At 37.6% G+C, this 20,383-nt stretch overlaps 3 protein-coding genes across 4 annotated transcripts; 2 read left to right on the forward strand and 1 right to left on the reverse strand.

The window, feature by feature from the left end:
* Window positions 1–1,073: 1,073 nt before the first annotated feature.
* Window positions 1,074–3,888, forward strand: LOC116023083 (uncharacterized protein At3g27210-like). Its single transcript, XM_031264049.1, has 3 exons — window positions 1,074–1,508; window positions 2,937–3,017; window positions 3,212–3,888. Exons 1-3 carry the CDS (start codon window positions 1,298–1,300, stop codon window positions 3,625–3,627), a joined length of 708 nt encoding a protein of 235 aa, XP_031119909.1. The 5' UTR covers window positions 1,074–1,297; the 3' UTR covers window positions 3,628–3,888.
* A 4,999-nt stretch (window positions 3,889–8,887) lies between these two features.
* LOC116021901 (uridine kinase-like protein 1, chloroplastic) lies at window positions 8,888–15,405 on the forward strand. 2 transcript variants are annotated; one of them, XM_031262420.1, is made up of 15 exons: window positions 8,888–9,110; window positions 9,312–9,403; window positions 9,823–9,892; window positions 10,008–10,126; window positions 10,502–10,598; window positions 11,132–11,211; window positions 11,571–11,765; window positions 13,399–13,482; window positions 13,572–13,632; window positions 13,811–13,871; window positions 14,224–14,317; window positions 14,423–14,495; window positions 14,682–14,764; window positions 14,873–14,975; window positions 15,280–15,405. In XM_031262420.1, the coding sequence occupies exons 1-15, from the start codon at window positions 8,924–8,926 to the stop codon at window positions 15,342–15,344; spliced, it is 1,464 nt and encodes a 487-aa protein (XP_031118280.1). In that variant the 5' UTR covers window positions 8,888–8,923; the 3' UTR covers window positions 15,345–15,405. The 2 variants fall into 2 exon arrangements, with proteins under 2 accessions (XP_031118280.1, XP_031118282.1); XM_031262422.1 differs by lacking the exon at window positions 15,280–15,405 and having other exon boundaries at window positions 14,873–15,264.
* Window positions 15,406–15,558: 153 nt separating this feature from the next.
* Window positions 15,559–19,202, reverse strand: LOC116021900 (chloride channel protein CLC-b). The gene is made up of 6 exons (XM_031262419.1): window positions 18,887–19,202; window positions 18,575–18,775; window positions 18,296–18,473; window positions 17,265–17,797; window positions 16,005–17,157; window positions 15,559–15,912 (listed from the first exon to the last, which is right to left on the reverse strand). Exons 1-6 carry the CDS (start codon window positions 19,090–19,092, stop codon window positions 15,805–15,807), a joined length of 2,379 nt encoding a protein of 792 aa, XP_031118279.1. The 5' UTR covers window positions 19,093–19,202; the 3' UTR covers window positions 15,559–15,804.
* Window positions 19,203–20,383: the final 1,181 nt, after the last annotated feature.

Genomic DNA, 20,383 nt, shown 5'->3' on the forward strand with positions numbered 1-20,383 from the left:
ATGTACTTTAACAAATACATAATATGATATCATAAAAATTTTGAGTTGATACCATTTATAGTGGTTCGACTATAGTATAATTTTCACTTTTAGTTTTTTGGTATAAGGTTGATCATTTTGGGGTTCATCAATCTTTTTGAAGCAGATAAATTTAGTTTTTTTTTAAAAGTCCTCAGTGAAGAATGATAAAGTTTGTTCAAAATGAGAGTATTTTGAATATTTTGAGCCATATATGGTAAATTTTAAAATTCGAAAGGCCAAAAATCTTTATATATATACGGAGTATTTTTTTAATTATTTATGAATTGACTAACACCATTATGAGTTAATAATATGAAAAATGGCACTAAAAAGAATATATATACTAATCGAATATGAGTATATAAAGAATTCTTTTAAAAAAATTCTTTTATTACATAGTCAAATTAAAAAAAAAGTTTGAGACAATTGATTAGTAAACACTTAATGTGACTATAAGATTAAAAGTTCGTGCACTATTTTTTTGATTTTTGAATTTGTCCAACAACGGTGATTATATTAAATGTAAATAAAGAAAAACAAACAAAAAGAATTTACATACAAATACAAAATACTTTTTTTTTTATTATAGTATGAGGTGTCCTGAGCATCAGAGCATGTTCTAACTGTAGGGAATACGTTTACGTCTGTACCATATTCAAATAGTATTGACCATATTGATTTTTTCATATGAGAGGGAGTTCCAACTCACACCAACCAAGTTAATTACAAATACAAAATCTTGATTGACAAAAAATGTTAATAGAAATTTTATGAGAGAACTATGCAACATATTATTGTTAGGTAATTATCAGAGCATCAGAGCATGTTCTAAATTTGTTAATGAGAGAATTATGCAGCATAATATTTAATTAAAATTATATTTTTGTCAATATATATCCAAATGATATTATTATATAAATAAAGGTAACTATAAACAGTGCAAAAAATTCTAACTTTTTTACAGGCGGGTCCCACGTCTTCTGTCCTTCACTGTTCATACACATAACTTTGCTTTCAAGCCCCCAGAAATTAATCTCATTTCCCTTCTCACTTCTCATGCCCAGCCTCACTCTCCCGGAGACCTCTCTCCTTTATACTTAACGCTTAAAGCCTTAAACACTCTACTTTGCCTTTTCTTCTTTCTCCCTCTTTATACTTTTCTCACTTCTACTTCACCCTCTCCCTCTCTCTAGAAAGCTTCTTTTTCCTTTTATTTTTCCCCTCTTCTTTCTTGGACGATTGAGTTTAAGAATCAAGCAAGGTTGTGTTTTGAGGAATGGGTTCGTGTGTTTCGGTGCACAAAGACGCGGAGACGCCCATGAAGCTCCGTATTGTGGTGGGGTCCAAGAATAGCATGGCGGTGAATCCATCGCCGGTCAAACATGAACGGAGTACTGTTAATGGAGTTGACTGTAAGGTCGCTGACCATCACCCACCTATATCGCTCACTTCGCCTTCTCGCCTTGCAACTGCTTCTCTTGACTTTGGTATCGTTCTTTGATCCTGCAGCTTTCAAGTCTGTGTTTCTTCTTCTTTTATTTTTATTTTTATTTTTATTTTTTTTATATAAGAAATACTAAAAGTTTTTGTTGTGGTTGTGGTTGTCTTTTTTCGTTTTAATTATTTTTTTTCAAAAGATAAGATATTGTTTCCTCAAAAAGTTGTGATCTTTCCGACCATGCTTCATGCCTGCTAACATATGAAGTCTGTGTTTTTTTACTCAAAAGTTGTGTCTTGAAAGTTGAAATGGTAATCATTTTGGCCTGGAACGTAGCTTTCAGTTGCCTGATAAAGGGTCTTCTTACTTTTTAAAAGTTTTCTAATAAAAAAAATTGCTCTGAAAGAGTTTCTGATCAGTGCAGAATAGGAGTGGATATCTTTTATTTGTCTGTCATCTGAAGCACATGATGTTCTGGGAATGAAAGAATTTAATGTTCCTCAGATTACTGCAATTTTGGCATGTGTATTTAAAGAAATGGGTAAAGAAGATAACTTAAAATGGGTCCAATAGATAATGCAAAACATCCAGCTTAGCAACAGGCTGGTATTAATTTAAGGAATCTGCAGTGGCAGGAATAATTTATTTATGTTGTCTGTTTATGCTTGTGATGCTAATTGTGGTGTTTCATTTTCAAATATATCCTTTCTATAAGTGTCAGTTTCTCCACTTTCTTCTTGTATGGTAGCCATTTTCCAGTGGTGCTGACAATCTTCCACAACCACTGCCATTCTGTAGTCTGTATTTTGGTGTGGAGAACTCATTTTACAAATCAAAATTCATTTTTCTCTAAAATTATTATTCATCTCCACTATGCCTTACCCCCAAGAGTGCTCTGTGGTGATGATTACTGTCTATGTGTCAATGATCCTCAGCTGTCAAACTGTATCTACCATTGTGCTATTGCTAAATGATAATTGCAAATTTCGAATTGGCGGTTGAGTGATGAAATAGAAAGGACCATCTAGTCTGGCAGCCTTTTCCTGCAAGCTCTGTATTATACTCATCAATACCCTTTTGGTCCCCTATAAAATGTTTTTGCAGGTTCTAGTTTCCTTTACCATCTATGGAGAAAATGCTTTTTGATGTGATGCTTAACTTAACAGTGAGCATATGTTTAGGCTTTCATGGTATGAATATTTGGTGGATATGCTCGTGATGATCTAGTCAGAAAGTCGAATATAAGGGAACCCATTATTCTAGTTGCTTAAAGGCAAAGGAATTAGTTTCAAACATGCCATTCCATTCAGGCTATCAGAGTAGCTAGCTAGCTAGCTCAAATCGAATGAGATAAAAGAATTGTTTTCAGAATATTTTTCACTTGCATAAGCATGTGATGTTTGTCGATGGACTTGTATATTTTTTGTGTTGGATATTGCCTCAGCATTTTTATACATTTTCTGGATTTTCCTTATAGGTAGCAAGGAGGAAACATTCTTTGATTCCCAGCCTTACTTGGAGTCCGATTGTGAGGATGACTTCTATAGCGTTAAAGGAGGTGAGTTTCATTTGACCGTGAATTTGATACATTTTAGTTTGGTTGTCTGCAGTTTAAACCTCCTCCTAATCTATGCATACAATGAAGAATAGTATATAGACACAGACACGGTTTTATCCTCAGAATTGAGATTGAAGCTACTTCTGAATTGAAGTTCATGTGTTCTATATCTCTGCATTGACACTTAAATGCAGATTTTACTCCATCTCGAGGGAATACGCCTGTCCATCAGACCATATCTGCGGGTGCTCTTAAAGTTAATGGAAGCTCTTTTGTGGAGAGGGCTGCAGCCATTTCTGTACCTCAAACTCAAATATCCCCAACAGAGAAGAAGAAGAGACTCGCTGAACTTTTCAAAGAAAGTTTAGGCGGTGATCAGGAGTTTAATGCTTTGGATGCTGTAAAGGAGCTGAATGGCGGTGTACCTGCCAAATCCGCAGTTGGAACGCCTTATTCCTCTGCCTGCAGCAACACGACTCCCAGTCAAGAGCTCAAACATGCCCCAAAATCAGCAAAGGCAGGACAATGTTGCCTCCCGAAGTTGCTCTCCAGGCGCAGCAGCTTTAACGAGAGAAAGAAAGTAACTAGTCCTGCTCACAGCGCAGGGTAAAGAAACCTCTGCCATGCTGAATTAACGAGGCATGTCGGAAGAAACCCTCGTCCATGTTACCTGAGATACAGAACTCCCTCTTTGGTCTTAACTTGACATCCATTGAGACCTGAGAGTTCTGTAAATATATATATATATGTGTAAATGAATAAATGAATAAAAAAATGTAAACGCATATGAATGATATCTGCTTATTATTATGCAGTACAGATGAAAATTTTGCTTTGAATTCTATTTATAGAACTGTGTTTTTGAGGATTTGATGGTGGATGTTTTTAGTTCTGAGATGAAACAAAAACCAATTCGATCAGTTTTAATTTATTGTGCTTGCAGACAGACAGACATAGACATGTTGGTTCTTGCACTATAATCTTGTTGTGTTTGCAAAGTCTACGTGAGGTTGTTACCTTGTGTGCTAAAGCTGTGAATAACATGCACCTCCATTATTGATGATGGAGTATGATGGTCTAAAATATTTAATTTTTGTATTTTTAATTTTAAACTATTTTTTTTATAAACTCAAGTTGTGATGTGTGAATTTATGAATAATAATTAATAAACAAAAGTGACAGTTGTTATTGCATGGATCCGGATCCACCTTGTAAGGTGGACCGAGGTTCACACAATTTTAGAACTTTATGTTCATAATTTTAGAATTCTGTTCACAATTTTTGAATTATATGTTCGCAATTTTTGAACTTTATATTCACAATTACAGAGTGTTCACAATTTCATAACTCTATATTCACAATTCCATAACTCTATATTCAACAGTATAACACAATTTTTGAATCTATATAACTGACGGTAAGTATTGTTATCGGAATATAGTTTGTGTTATTAGTTCAGAATAATGAGTAAATACAATAATGTTGTGTGTAACAGTTTGCGTGTCCCCCTTCTTCTACAACATGATTCTTCTTATACTTGAGGTACAACGACTTTTCTGTGACTTGTAATGGTTGTTTAATGTCTACACTAAGTGCGGGTAATAACACCAAGGAGCCGTTGGAGTAACTCCTTTTCAATGTGTGCAACGCTTGTGTAACGGGTGGCTGTTTGAACTTGTTCTGCTTGCAATCTGGGATGATGTTGCTTGTGGTTTCGGTTCAGGTGTTTACCCAATTACCCTGTCACCAGCCCCCCTCCCCCCCACTCCTTAGCTAGCGAAAGTAGCCGAGGTAGCTTGGGAGTAATAACTTGACTAGGCATAAATCGTTTAGATAGGATCCAACTATAACATTATTGAGGAAATCTCAGGATTCCTTATTCACTTTTTGAAAATATTTCCTAATCTTCAAAATAGTTTCTCATGATTCTCATTCCTTTTATACGCCTCTTTTTTGTATATAAACCTCTTTCTCACTAGGTCTTTGTTTTTCACTACCCCATCAATCCTGTCTCAACACTTCTCCTGGTACGCTCTCTTCTCATAATTACAATAATTTTTTTTCACCCCTCACGATGTAACGCCTTGGTTCAGGGCCAAGGCACGACATGGTGTCGAGGCGAGATATATATATATATATATGTATGTATGTATGTATATATATATGTATGTATATTTTATGGATTCATGGATCCAAAGAAAACAAGCACGGAGATGAAGAGAAGACGCCTGATGGAGTAGGCCCGACTCGAAATGTTGAGGAATAGAAAGATTCTGCTAAGTGGCTATGAAATTGGGAATACCACTGAAGATCCTTTGGCAATTCTGTCTGACGGAGAGGAGGGGATTATTGTGTCCTACGAACCAAAACAAGAAGTTGTTTCTGATGGAGAGGAAGGGGTCATTGTGTCCTATGAACCCAGACAGAAAGATATAGGTCCCTCTCTAGCTGTGGTCCCTTTCAATGAAGAAGAACTTCCTCTAGCATCTGAAGATCCTATTCTAATTTCTTCTTTAGGCAAAGTCTGAATCCGTTGAATGTACTTCTCGTTAAAATAAAAGGATGTAATGCCACATGATATTAAATGTATGCCTCACGGCTAATTTTGCATTTTGCATGGGAATACAAATATTTTTTTCTGTTCCAATTTTTTTTTTGAACGAATCTAATCAGGACAGACCATCAGCGAATAACATATTTTTTACGTTGCGCGGGCTCCTCCTCTAACTCACCATCTCTTTCTTTCATGCCCTGGTCGTACCTTCTCTTCTTGGTGTTGGAGGCGGAAGGCTCAGGGTCCTCTTCCTTTCGCCACACATTTTCGGGTTGGGTATGCTGTTGATACTGCTGTTGTCCTGGATACTGAACAAATTGAATAAAATATCCGCTCTACACTAGTTCCTCCACATGCCCTTTTAAAATGTGACACTCGTTAGTGTCATGACCAACATGTCGGTGGAACCGACAATATTTGGTTTGGTCCTCGTTCGTAGAGATTGTCATGCATTCTGAGGGAAAATGCACCATTCTCATTTCCTCAGCGTGACTTAAAATCACGCTAGCCGGATGAGTAAGTGGTGTTAAATGTCACGGTGGAGCGAGACGAGACCGCTCGTGATCTCTCCCCTTCGTTGTGGATGACTGGTTTGGGCGTGGTGCCTGGTTGGTCGGACCAACTTTATCAAATTGCCCACTCCTCCTACCTTCTTCTTTCTATCCGCCTCGGCATAGCGATTTGCTGTCTTCATTAGCTCCTCATAGAAGCGTGGATGATGAGTGTTCATCTGTCTATGAAAATCTCCTAACCTCAATTCCTGTATAAATATGAGGATCGCCGCTTTAGAATCAAAATCGTACACATTGTTAATCTCTTTTTTCCATTTGCTCAAGAAATTTCTTAAGCTTTCACCTTTGTCCTACTTTAATCCGTAGAGATGCGAAAACGGTTTCTTGTGGTGTATATGTCCGGAGAAATAAGTCAAGAAATTCTTGGACAGCTCTGCAAAGTTCTGGATCGAACCATCTGGAATCGTGTTGAACCAATCTTGGGCAGTTCCATCCAAAGTAGACAAGAACGCCCTGCACATTATGGCGTCACCTGCCCCGGTCATTACCATGGCTGCCTTGTACCTTGTCATGTGGATACGCGGGTCAAAAGTCCCGGTGTAGGGTTTGATAGAGGGCAACCTAAAATCTCTTGAGAGGGGCGCATCCATTATACTAGGAGAAAATGGAGCAGCCATCCTCACCTACCTTCTTTTCTAGCTCTTCTATATGCTTTTGGAGTTTCTCAACCACTTCCTCCTGCACATTTGGGGTTTGCCTGAGCGTCGTGGATTGACGCAAAGCTAGCCCTCCGGACTCACCCATCCCTTCTATCCGTTGTGACTGCTTATCTTGGTGGGTGACCCCTTGTCCTTCGATTGTGCCCACAACCTTGGCTGGATAGCAATCCTCTCACCCCACCATCCCATGGTGGGCATAGAAACGGCCAGTCGATGAGTTGCGCTACAACCTAGACGCTGGGTCATCTTATCCTCTATTTCGTCCTTCTGCGCGGATGCCTTGGGTATTTGACCTTGAATCTCCGCCCCCAACTGGGCTAGAGCCGTTGCTGCCTATTGAATGGCCCGGACTGTCACCCGGGGGTTCATAGACGATACTCGTGCTTTGGGCGCCTGCTGCCCTCTACTGTGATTGTTGTTGTGCCGCTGGCGGAGGCCATCACTGTGACTACCAGCAGTGTTGCCATGATTCACATGATGAGAATTGTGGAAACCGCTAGATCCTGATCCAATCATCTTCACTGATAAGCTGATATTTGGTTATATGTAGAGCTTGCCTGAGATTTGACCTCAGCTCTCAACAAGAGCACCAATGACGGTAAGTATTGTTACCGGAATATAGTTTGTGCTATTAGTTCAGTATAATGAGTAAATACAATAATGTTGTGTGTAATAGTTTGCATGTCCCCCTTCTTCTACAACATGGTTCTTCTTATATTTGAGGTACAACAACTCTTTTGTGATTTGTAACGGTTGTTTAATGTCTACACTAAGTGCGGGTAATAACACCAAGGAGCCATTAGAGTAACTCCTCTTCAATGTGTGCAGCGCTTGTGTAACGGGTGGCTGTTTAACTTCCCACGCCCGTTTGACTCCCTGAGTCCACTTGTTTTGCTTGCATCCGGGTTGATACTGCTTGTGGTTCCGGGTAATTTTGAATATTAAGATTTAAAATCGTGAATATAAAGTTATAAAAGTGTGAACATAGAGTTTTAAAATTGTGAACATAAAATTTTAAAATTGTGAACATAGGGTTTTTAAATTGTGAACATGGACTTTGGTCCATCTTGTCCATAGCATAATTTGCCCAAAAGCGATAACCCAAGCTAGGGGGTTGGAAAGGCTGATTAGCCCGCCAACAACAGTGACCAAGCTTGCTTGGGCCCATGTCGTTGGAAAAATTTCCAGTAGGGTGATCCCTGTTAGCGCAAATTATACTATTGACCATGACCCAAAACGGTGTCGTTTCTTTTAATGAAAAAAAAAATCGCATCCGTTTGCGCCGTTATGAGTAAAGTAGCTCTATATTAGTGTAACATATTCAGTTTTATTTTATATATATACACTACCGTTTCCTTTAAACACAATTACAGTTTTTTTCCGATATAACTACAGTTTCATTAGATATTATACACTCAAATATGTGAAACTGTTATTCAGTTTTATTTTATATACACTGCAGTTTCCTTTCAAAGCAACTATAGTATCATTTTGATATAACTACAGTTTCATTGGACAAGATACACTCAAATATGTGAAACTGTTATTCAGTTTCATTTTATATAACTGCAGTTTCCTTTTAACATAATTACAGTTTTATTTCAATATAACTACAATTTCATTTGATAATATAAAACTAAATGTGAGGCAGTATCATTTGAGATAAACTGTAATTTCATTTACGGAGCTCCGTTAACATGTGACGACAGTTGTTTCTTTACTTAAAGAAACAATGTCGTTTTTGAAGCATGATCCACAAAACTTTGTGGATCATGATCCACGATATAACAACTGCCCTGTTATAAATAATTTATAGTCGGATAATCGATTTTTATTTTTTATTTTGGATAATCGATTTTTATTTTTTATTTTGGATAATCGAATTAGACAAATGAAAATGGGAGGGAGGGTATATTAGGTTACCTTTGCTCGCAAGACAACATCCTAAAAGAATTTTAGTTTTCCTAGAATTCTTAAAATTGGTAAGGACTAAGGAGAGAAAAAAGAAAAAAGAAAAATAAAAGTCGCTGCTAATAAGTTCTAACTTGTAACCGAACACGCTGTTAACTCTCTTAACCCGTCTCGTCCATATATATAATTCCAGAGACGCAGATATCTGAGATGAAGAAGACGACGGCGATTGATTACGTCATGGAAGCTGCGTCAGGCCCACATTTCTCCGGCCTTCGCCTCGACGGACTCCGCTCATCTACATCTCGCTCTTCCACCACTACTCCTCCTACTGCCTTTGTTCCTTCTCCCGCTCCTCCTCCCGATTTCTCAGTCCACAAGCAGCCTTTCGTCATTGGTACAATTTGCTATTTCTTCATTTATTTTACTAATTTTTGCATTTCTAACAGTTTCAGTGGATGCTTTCTGTTCTGTGTCTACTACTTTTTCTGTATATGTAGCCAATGATCATTTTGGATAATGTGTATAAACAGATTGAGTTATGGACTTATGGATAATGTGATTATCTTTCTATTTTTGTTGTTCGAGGGTTATGCAGGAGTTTCTGGAGGTACTGCTTCTGGGAAGACCACGGTGTGCGACATGATTATTCAACAATTACATGATCATCGCGTTTTGCTTGTCAATCAGGTTTGTGTTCAATTTTATCACATTTTCAATTATTACATTTGCTTACTAATCTCATCAAATTTAAGCGCTTCATTAAAGGTTTAATTGCTTTTTGTAATAACTTTTAGTCACAATTCAAAATTCACAAAACTGTTATGTTCATCAAACATAGTATCCCATTTAGTTTGCATGGAATATGAAATAGATTTGTTGATATGCAAGAATTGCAGTCTGTGCATCAGTACGAGTAAACAGTAGTTGACCACAAGTTTGCACTCCTCCCTAAAGACAAGTGCTACTTGTTGGAGGTGCAGTAGTAAGCTGTTTGTCTGGCAAAAATTTCTGGCTACCTGTTTAATACATGATAGGCTGTTTTTATACCTATTAAATGCGTAGCAGGCCAGAGGATTTGCTAAGTCATACTTTTGGTGATATTGTAGGATTCTTTCTACCGTGGGTTAACACCTGAAGAATTAAAGCGTGTCCACGAGTATAACTTTGACCATCCAGGTTTTCAATTTTTAATTATGTACACTAGTATTTCAACTCGTGATATTCACAACTTCATCTATTAATATGATTTCCAGTTGTCATCATCTATTAGAGTAAGTTTCTTTCTTCTCAGATGCTTTTGACACTGAGCAGCTTGTAGAGTGCGTAGACAAGCTCAAAGCAGGTCAAGCTGTCCATGTTCCAATATATGACTTCAAAGCACACCAAAGATCTTCTGATAGCTTTCGTCAGGTACCCACTTTCTTCATTTACCTTCTATGTGTTTGTGCTCGGTGCTCCCCTTTTTTATATTTTGCATACTAGGTGGGAGATGAGACTAATGTCTATGTAGTGAATCTCCTCATGTATTTTGAAATTCTAATGGTATTGCATATTGGTTTTAGAGACAAAAGAATTTTATACTTATATGTAAAATAATTCTCATTTCCTTGATAAATTTTTCTAACACTTGCGCATTATTTTCATTTTATTCTGAGTTTGTGGTTTCTAAAGAATGCACACATTCTCATGCTTGTGGTTCCCTGGGTTGTGAAGGATGCATCTGATTTGTCTTTTATTATGTTTTTTTGTTTCATTTGCTTGTAGTCTAATATTGTTGAGCTGCAGGTAAATGCATCTGATGTAATCATCCTCGAGGGAATACTTGTTTTTCATGACTCTCGTGTCCGTGATTTGATGAATATGAAGATTTTTGTTGATACAGGTTTGACACCCTGCATTAATTTTGCCTTTTTGTTTTCCAAAAAGCCAAGCTAAATTTTCTTTCTTGCTGAAAATAAGTTGAAGACTCTAATACCTCGAAAAAAAAAATCATAAAGAGTTGATAGATTTGACTATTAGATGTTTGTGAGCATTACTTGTATTACCTAGTATGTTTTTAATTCATTTTTAGGTACATATCCCTTTTGAATTCCAACAAACTTGAACTTTCTAGAGAAGATGAAAGAGATCAGCTGATGTTGTACTTTGATTTAACAACAGTTGCATAATTCTTCAGCTGCATTTAGTTTTCTCTTTGCTAAATGCTGACATGGGCACTGTCATTTATGGATTTTCAGTTACTGATGCTTGACATTACTAAGCCCAAACACCTAGTGTGTTGCCCTATCCACACAAACTATTGATACTTTTGGTGTGTTCTATTGTTAATATTGTTCTATATATTTGCTATATTTTGTCCTTGAAAACCTCTCATTATTTTTTTTATATTATTTTTAATGTTATAATTGTTTCTAGATGCTGATGTAAGGCTTGCTCGTCGCATACGGCGTGACACTGTTGAGAGGGGTAGAGATATAAGCTCAGTTCTTGAGCAGGCAAGCTTTAACTTTCTCAAGTATTAATTCACAAAGCTTGAATTCAAGACTCCTTGAATAATGCTTACAAATGTATTGAAGTTGTTTGCTTTTTAAAATTTCAACAAATGCAATATGCAATTTGTGACATGTTCCAATAACTGCCTTTTCACTCTTGCGTCAATTTGGAACAAGAAAGGCAATTTTGTAGAGTTATAATTTCCTATTCAACTCCTAATGTTATATCATAATTTGCAACTACGGGGATAAAAACAACTTCCATTATATGACCTTTGGTTTTGTGATTCTCTTTTTAAGGCATGAAGCAAGAAAATTATTCTTATTCTGGCAAATCTTATGGCTATCCTTTTCTTATGCAGTATGCGAAGTTTGTCAAGCCTGCTTTTGATGATTTTATTCTCCCTTCAAAGAAATATGCCGATGTTATCATACCCAGAGGAGGTGAAAACCATGTTGCTGTTGATTTGATTGTCCAACATATTAGGACAAAGCTTGGCCAGCATGATCTCTGCAAAATATATCCTAATGTGTATGTTATTCAGTCAACATTCCAGGTATGTATTTTTTATATTATTTTTCTTAACGTGCATGCCTTTAATTTTGTGTTATGTTACCACAATTAAATTTGCCAAGAATTTTAAGGTGGTGGATAACTGAAACATTGTTGTTAAGGCGACGCCTAGGTGTCTAGGCAGTGGAGACTGGTCGCCTGGCCTTTAAAAACAACCCTACTAATACGTAGCTAACCCCCCCCCCCCCCCCCTCCCAACACCTTGTGGCTGTTTACTTTGTTATAGCTGAGAATGAAAATAACCCCAATTATGATCCATTAACAAATCCTAAAAGGAAAGCTAAATCTGAAGACCCATGATCCTATATATACAGGCTATGATTCCTATGAAAACAGTACCATAGGAGAGAAATAAGAACAAATCTCAGTCACGAATCTGATCGGATTTTTTAAAAAAAAAATGCAGTGGCATTTTTATAATTATCATCAACTTCACTATGTAAACTTGAACACTTAAATATGCATCTTTAACAACTAAATATGCAAACCTAGTAAATTTTATTAAAACAACAAAAAAGCGAAATTTTAAATCTAAACCGTAAATGTTAGACCTTAAGGAGTAAAAGTGAACCACTAAGCCAAATAAAACCAAAACCCCCAGTCAAAAACTCTAAAATCGAAACCCTAAGTGCAATGTACTTTCTCATTTTTGCAAGTGCAATCTTTTAATACTAAATAAGCAAAATGTTAATACTAAATGTGCAAAATATTAATGCTAAATGTGCAAACCTGGAAAAGCCCAGGAATTGCAGATTTTAGTGTTTAAGTTTGCATTATAAAGTTGGTGATAATTATGAAAATGCCACCGCATTTTTTTTTTAAAAATCGGATCTGATCTGTCTGAATTTTCCAGATGTAAGGCTAAGATTAGTTCTTATTTCTCTCCTAAAGGCTTGTTCTTATTTGATCCAAACCTATATAGGATTGTGATCATATGAGAACCAACCTTCCCATGAGTCCATGAGAACCAATCTCATCCATTAAAAAATAGATCTATGGATGAGATTAATTGGAGGGATTAAAAACGCGTGTGTGCATATTAGGCATTATGGTGTGTGCATATTAAGCATGTGTTGTTTGCAACATAGGGACATGCTTAATATGCACACATCATAATGCCTAATATGCACACGCGCGGTTTTAATCCCCCAATTAATCTCATCCATAAATCTATTTTTTTAATGGATGAGATTGGTTCTCATGGGATCAGATCCCTATATATATATATATATATATATATATATATATATTCCTCATCGCCTAGGCGGTCGGGTGGCACCTCGCCTTGTAAGTCTGCCTTAAAAACAATGAACTGAAAAAGAGAAGAATAATATCTTGACTGAAATGGCCTCAAGCTTTCAACAAACTATCATATAACACGTTACAGATGGTGGGGGTAAGGCATTCATTCTAGCTTTGGGAGAATACAGGTAGACATTAAAAAAGAGAGGAAAACTGCTAGCATGTTTTTGAAGAATTTTCCTGAATCAGAAATGCAGTTGCATTCTTAAGCATTTATTTAGTAAATTAGGCATCTATCTTTCTTTTAAGGATTTCATTATTAGTATACATGCATACCAATGAAGCTAAGCATATTTGCCTGCTTCTTGTTACAGATAAGAGGAATGCACACCTTGATCCGAGATAGGGACATCTCCAAACATGATTTTGTTTTTTATTCTGACCGGCTAATCCGTTTGGTGATCTACTCTTCAGACTCTTTAGAATATGACACCAAATAAACTGTTTAAGTAACGTGCTGTATCCCTTACTATACGGTTTTTAATAGGTTGTGGAGCACGGTCTTGGCCACTTACCTTTCACAGAGAAGCAGGTAGTCACTCCAACAGGTGTGTTGGGTGACCATTAATTGCAATATAGAAGCATTTTTACTTTTTCTCACTGATAATTTGGACACTTATTTTTGTGGGCTAAAAATTTCTGCTTAACATGGCTTGTACTAGTATTTGCTGATGTATTTTGAATCATTTACTGATTGAAATCTTGAACATCTTAATTGAATTTCAGGGTCAGTATATACTGGTGTTGACTTTTGCAAGAAACTATGCGGGGTATCTATCGTTCGCAGGTTAATAATGAATACTGAATAATGATATTCTAAATTGTTATTATTGGTCTTAATTTGAAAGGTTGGAGGCTTTTCTTTGTCTGTTGATAACATGAGTTAAAGGAAATAAAAATGTAGTACCAAGGGTTTCCTTGCACAGTTGCACTACCAATTATCAAACGATAGTAAATTATACGGAGCAATTTTTCTTAAAAGAGAGAGAGAGAAGGCAGCTGTTACTTTCTACATCTATTCAACCTGGTTCAGTCCTGGGTGAAAGTTTGATTCCCAATGTCAGTTTCTGTGCTTTGTGCTGAGAATTCCTGTGAATTGATTTCACAGTTCTTATCTTTAATGTTTTATTTGTTTTCAGTGGTGAAAGTATGGAGAATGCATTGCGTGCTTGTTGCAAGGGGATAAAAATTGGCAAAATTCTGATCCACCGTGATGGTGACAATGGTAAACAGGTAAATTTAGGTAGACTTATAACGTAATTTTGCTTTACATTTTTTGAAGTCTAAGTGATAGCATGGTTGATTTGTGGTACTATATTGTATTTTTATTATGAACAGCTTATTTATGAAAAACTCCCAAAAGATATATCAGAACGTCATGTCTTGCTTCTGGATCCAGTTCTTGCTACAGGTGAGTGGTGACAATTTCTTTCATACTATGAATCATGCCATTGATGTCAATATGCAATTGTGCTGGTGCTTAACTACCCATTTTCTTCTCATGAGTTATATTCTATTTGGGTTTGGTACTTTGGTTGGTTACTTCCACCCTTGTATTTCGCTAATGCTGAAATGTTTCTTATATTGTGCAATAAAGGTAACTCTGCTAACCAGGCAATTGAGCTGCTCATACAAAAAGGAGTTCCAGAATCCCATATTATCTTCTTAAACCTAATTTCTGTAAGTGTTTATAGTCAGTTCTATCTTAAACGGATGACTTGTAAACCATTTATAGTTTAAGGTAATTCTATCATCTGTTGACTCTGTTCTGTGTCTTTGTATGTATAGGCACCAGAAGGAGTACATTGTGTTTGCAAGCGTTTCCCATCTCTGAAAATTGTAACTTCGGAGATTGATGTTGCACTGAATGAAGAATTCCGGGTCATTCCAGGTATGGGGGAGTTCGGTGATCGTTACTTTGGTACTGATGATTGAGAGATTCTCCAGCCTGCACCTATGCTGAAGCTTTAGCGAGTCTACTGTCAATTGATCTCTCTCTCTCTCTCTCTCTCTCTCTCTCTCTCTCTCCTGCTGTTATGAACCTGATTTGTTTCTGATGTTTTACCCAAGTACAGTAACTTTCCAATAACGGTTTTGAAGTTTTAACAAAGAAGTGAATATTTGTTAACTATGTGTTACTACTACAGAATGGTTTGTGAAAGCAAAATTAATTATTTTTCTGTTGTCTTCCCCAGTGCACAATATTATTGGGTTGAACAAATGGCCGCGTAATGAGCAGTTGGAAGTACAATCATATTAATTCCAGAGATAATAATTATTATGTGTACACTTTTGAGGGATTCAAAATTTGATTCATCCCTCAAAACAGAGTAGAGTTGTGACACTCCTCCATTTCTTTGCATCCTTCAACAGCTAAATGCATGTATCCATTAGCATTTTTGTTGCAACATGTGAGAAGCTTTAAAGTAGAGGTGAGGAAATAGACAAGTGTTATTTAATTGCAAGCAGCAGCAGAAATGGATGCTTTAGGTTGGGAAGATTTTCCAAAGACAACCCAGCAGCAGGCAGCATATTTTTATGAAATGTGTTATTGTTTGACATTGTGTAACACTCAAAGTTTATGATAAAAGCAAGCAAGCAAGCTTGTGATCTCTGAGAAAGAATGAAAAATTGGAAAAAGAAGAGTAGTATTAAATGGTGAATGAATAGCAGAAAGGTTGAATTTGTTGTGGTTGTGGGGAGAAGTCGAAGAGGAAGGGTTAGTTACCCTTTTTACTTCCCTTTGAGTTTGCTAGATGAGGGAACACACTCAGAATGTTGTGTGCCCTCAGGTCTTGCCTGGTCAAGATTCCAATAACTGGAGATACCTGCAGCAAGCAAAGTATAATGAATGAGGTTAGTCCATATTTAAGTGAAGAAAAGTAGAAGAAGTTGTTGAGGGGATGAGAGGGAGACTGACCCCTGCTGCTTGATACTTGGGTAGAACGATCATGTGGCGGAGCCCGACCTGCCTAAACAGCACCAATGCCTTGGCGACTGACAAGCTTTCGACTACTGTATATGGTGTTGTGTTGGTAAGAGGATGCAAGTCAACATACATCTCCATTTCATCCTTTGTTACAGCCACATCTTCTATCTTCCCCCATCTCTCTGCCAAATCTATCCAGGTAAACTTCTCTCTCACTTCTGCCTCCTCTGTCCTCCTCCTTTCACTCATGAAGTACTTCTTTTTCAGCACCAGCAGAAGGTGAGTCCTCAGCACTAGTCCATGAAGTTCAGTTGCCCCAATTGGCAGCCCTGTTCTAGGAGGCACCACCCCTTCATCTACAACCGGGAACCCATTGTGTGTCGTGTTCTTCAGCACCTCCACAATGCGCCCCACCTTCTCAATTCCTCTCAGTGTAACCACCGGTGGCTTCACATCAGCCAGCTCCCCAACTGTGATGTTTCTCATCCATGGCTCAGGGTGTGCATCCAGGAAGGGTAAGCCTTTCAGTTCCAGTATTATTTCATAGATGCTTGGGTTGAAGCAGTCTCCTACACTTTTTGCAATCAGAAGGACCAGCATTGTTATTGGCAGTAGGAGGAGATTGTTGGTGAGCTCAAGAAATATGACGCACAGGGAGACTGTCATCCTCATTGAACCCGCCATCAGGGAAGCTGCACCCAGAACAGCATACAGCCCCTGATCAATATACGCGTATCTTCCCATTGCAATACCAAGTAAGCGACCATAAGCCGAGCCCATGAGTATGATGGGAAGGAACAGACCAGATGGCACAGCAATTCCAAAAGTGATCAGTCCCAGGATGCAGTAAAGTACAAAGAAGATAATAAGGGATGATATATTGAACTCTGTGGGAGTGTTTATGGAGAATATGTTGCGCACAGCATCATCATTCGTCGTTAGCAGAAGAGTGGCCAGGTCATTATAGTACCCCTTTGGGCAGTTGAATTGCTTGAAGTTCCCAGTCCCTCCAGTTGTGGGACACGACTCTTCCTGTGAGGGATTACAAGGCTTACATTTCGCAAGGAAAGGAAGTCCATATAAGCAGATAGAGGTGAAAAGCGAAACGCTTAGACTCAGAAGAAGTTTATGCAATTTCCCCCTCCTGCACCACAAAAGTTTACAAGTCAAAATTGTGCTTATGAAGTGATCTTTCTGACAATTGATAGATATGCATATTAAGATGATTTGATGATGAGGGAGGGTGCTTACTCATTGATGAGACTATATAGCCTGAGGACTTTGTGGAGAACATGGTTGTAGAGGCTTCCCAAGAGTCCACCAATGACTCCAATCACTGCAATGGGGATGAGGTCCACAACATGGTATCTCACACTCACCCCACTCACATCAAACATGATAAGCCCCCCTCTGCCAAACAGCCCACAGTCGCTCGACTTGCAGTACTCCATGAAGGACCTGAGTACCACCACCACCACTGCTGTGCTGAAGAAAGTTCTCCAGAGAAGAGCACTCCTCCACCATGTTGCCACCTCCTCCAGTGCAAAGAGCACACCTCCAACTGGGGCGCGGAAAGCAGCACATACCCCTGACGACGACCCACAGGTAATGAGATCTCGCCTGTCCCTATCATTGTTGAAGTAGCGCAGCCAACGCCATTTGATGCGATAATCATCCGGCCCGCCTTGCCCTAATAAGGAAGCAATGCAGCTGCCTATGTGTACTAAAGGCCCTTCTTTTCCTAGATCCAAGCCTGCAGCAACTGCCCCAATGCTTCCAATAATCTGGGAAGTTGAAGAAAAAGGTACAAGATTGCTTACTACATTTCTACTGCTGATATGTCTTAGAATGTTTCCATCTATTGAACTTTGAATAAAGTGCCTTATTTAAAATCAACTGCCAATCCACTACTTATCCAAAAACCTCAACTGTTGCTCCACTAACTTTCATATTCCCATGATAGCCATCCTCAAAAAGTTGCACTATATACTACTATATAGTTATATCATGGTATGGTAAACTGAAACAAAGAACATTGAGTGAGGTTTGCTTTGCTTATTCTGGGATTGTGGGGTTGAGATGTCATTGTCACATACATGATACATACATATCACAACTCTCTAGTGCTTCAAGATCTGGTTTTTACTTCCAACTACTACTCATTTGTTAACTGCAACTACTAAAATTGAAACGAATCTTGAATTGATGTGTATGTTTGACACAGAAATATGAGCTGAATTGTAGTATGAAGAACAGGGTTTAGAATGTTGCAGGCGGCGTACCTTGACGATGAGTGTGGTGGCGCCAAACATGTTGGGAGTGTCCACTCCATTGAGATAAGCCTTGATTTCAGGTATTCCAGGGCCAGCAGCAGTGGGTGCAAAACACACACAGAGAAGGGAAGCTACAAATGTGAGCATAAAATTGGCCCCAGCAAAATATGCAAATCCCATCAGGTACCTGCATCGGATCAACCACTCTTATTATACTGATTCTCTGCAGGTGTCTGCTGATCAGAATTCAGAATGTTTTTTGGAATATTATAAATATATTTGACTGACCTTTTCTTGTCGATGTAGTCAACAACTGCAAGAAGTTTGTAGCCTGCAATGTTCTCCACAGCTAGATTGATGAGAGTGGCTATGATTCCTGTCAGAAGTCCCACCAGGAATGCCAGTGACCACTTGAGGAACACATACTGCAAAACCTGGGTTCTTGATCTGCTCCTCCAATCATGCTTGAACAAATCATTCTCGTTGATCCTAAAATCAACAACACAACAGGTAAGTAAGGAATTGAATCAACAACAGAATTTTGCAGTATGGGTGGGTGAGAGTGTGAGACTTGAGAGTAAGTAGTAAGTAGTAACTTACTCATAATCCAAACTCTCTATGTGAGAAACCTTGGCCCCAACCATGGCTAGTGGACTGGAGGAAAGCGTTCGGTTTCTCTTGAGGAGCAGAGGCTGATGCAGAGAGTTGCTCTCTGGGTCTCTCTCAGCTTCTTCTTCTTCCTCCGCTTGTCCCGCCATGGCTGCTATCGTCCCTGCACTTTCTGCATACTGGTTTGGGTCCTCCATGGATGTGGAAACTGGAAACTCTCAAATCTTATCAGCTCCACCCTCCAAATAATGATGCCGGATGACTTATTATTATTATTATTTTGTATGTGTGAGTGTGATCTATTACACCACTAACTAGCTACCTTTCCACGTCTAATGGACCAAACAAACAAACAAAATACTCCGTATATAATATAAAACCAAACACATGTATAGAAGATGGTTCTTAATATAATATGTGGGCTCCAACAATATCATATAATTCAGATTCTGGATATTTCGTGTTTTTATTATTAATTATTATTTTTAAATCTAAGGTGATGTTTGGTTAGATGGAAAAGTTTTTTCATGAAAAATATTTTTCTTAGAGTGGAGGAAAATGTTGTTTTTTGGTGTTTGTCCTGTTTGGTTCTCCTCACATTTGAGGAAAATAAAATCCTTGGTAGGACATGGAATTTTGTTTTCCATGAGAATTGGGAAGAAAAAATGAGGTGGCTTGACAATTTTACCCTTGTTATTCTTTCTTTGATTATTTTGTAGGGGCGTATAGGTCATTATACTCGTTATTCTTTACAATTCTCAATCCAACCAAACAATGGAATTAATATCTCCAATAATTTTGTTTTCACCAATCAAATAATGAAATTCATATTTCTAATAATTGTTTTTCCATGGAATTTTTCAATTTCATTCCCTCTAAAACATTTTTTGAGAACCAAAAGGGCCCTTAAGGGAGGGGGACCCCGATTAGTGGGCGCAGCTCACTCTGCAATTATTTAGTAATGCTATAATAGATTGATTAGTTCTACCTGTACTTCTATTTCCTACTCTCATTTTCTACTCTTTATAATGCGTCATATTTTAATTGCTTAATAAAATGGGGTGTGCCATGATTTTTATTCATTTCTTTTTCTTCATGCAGTAAAATTTGAACACTTCCATGGAGTACATCTACCATTTTCCGAATAGATTACTCTGTGTTGGTCTCTCTTTTTTTTTGGATACATTAAATTTCTCAACTTACGATAGATTAATATTAAACATTTGGATCCTCTGCCCAAAGGCATCAGAGGAGTTAGTGTTTGTCATTTTCTACCTAGTACTATTAACACAGACGTTGATCAGATATACTTTATAATAATATTCGTTTGAGGAAAATTTTATGATGTATGTATAGTCTAAAAATGAAGATTTGTTATTTTTCTTTCTTACAAAATCCATTATCTTCCCTCATCACTCATTATTTAGGAAGTAGAAGATCTAATTCATTGGGAACAATTTGCTGGGTAAATATGGAAAATGGTATATG

The sequence above is a fragment of the Ipomoea triloba genome, chromosome 6, assembly GCF_003576645.1.
Source record: "Ipomoea triloba cultivar NCNSP0323 chromosome 6, ASM357664v1".
Lineage (NCBI taxonomy): Eukaryota > Viridiplantae > Streptophyta > Magnoliopsida > Solanales > Convolvulaceae > Ipomoea > Ipomoea triloba.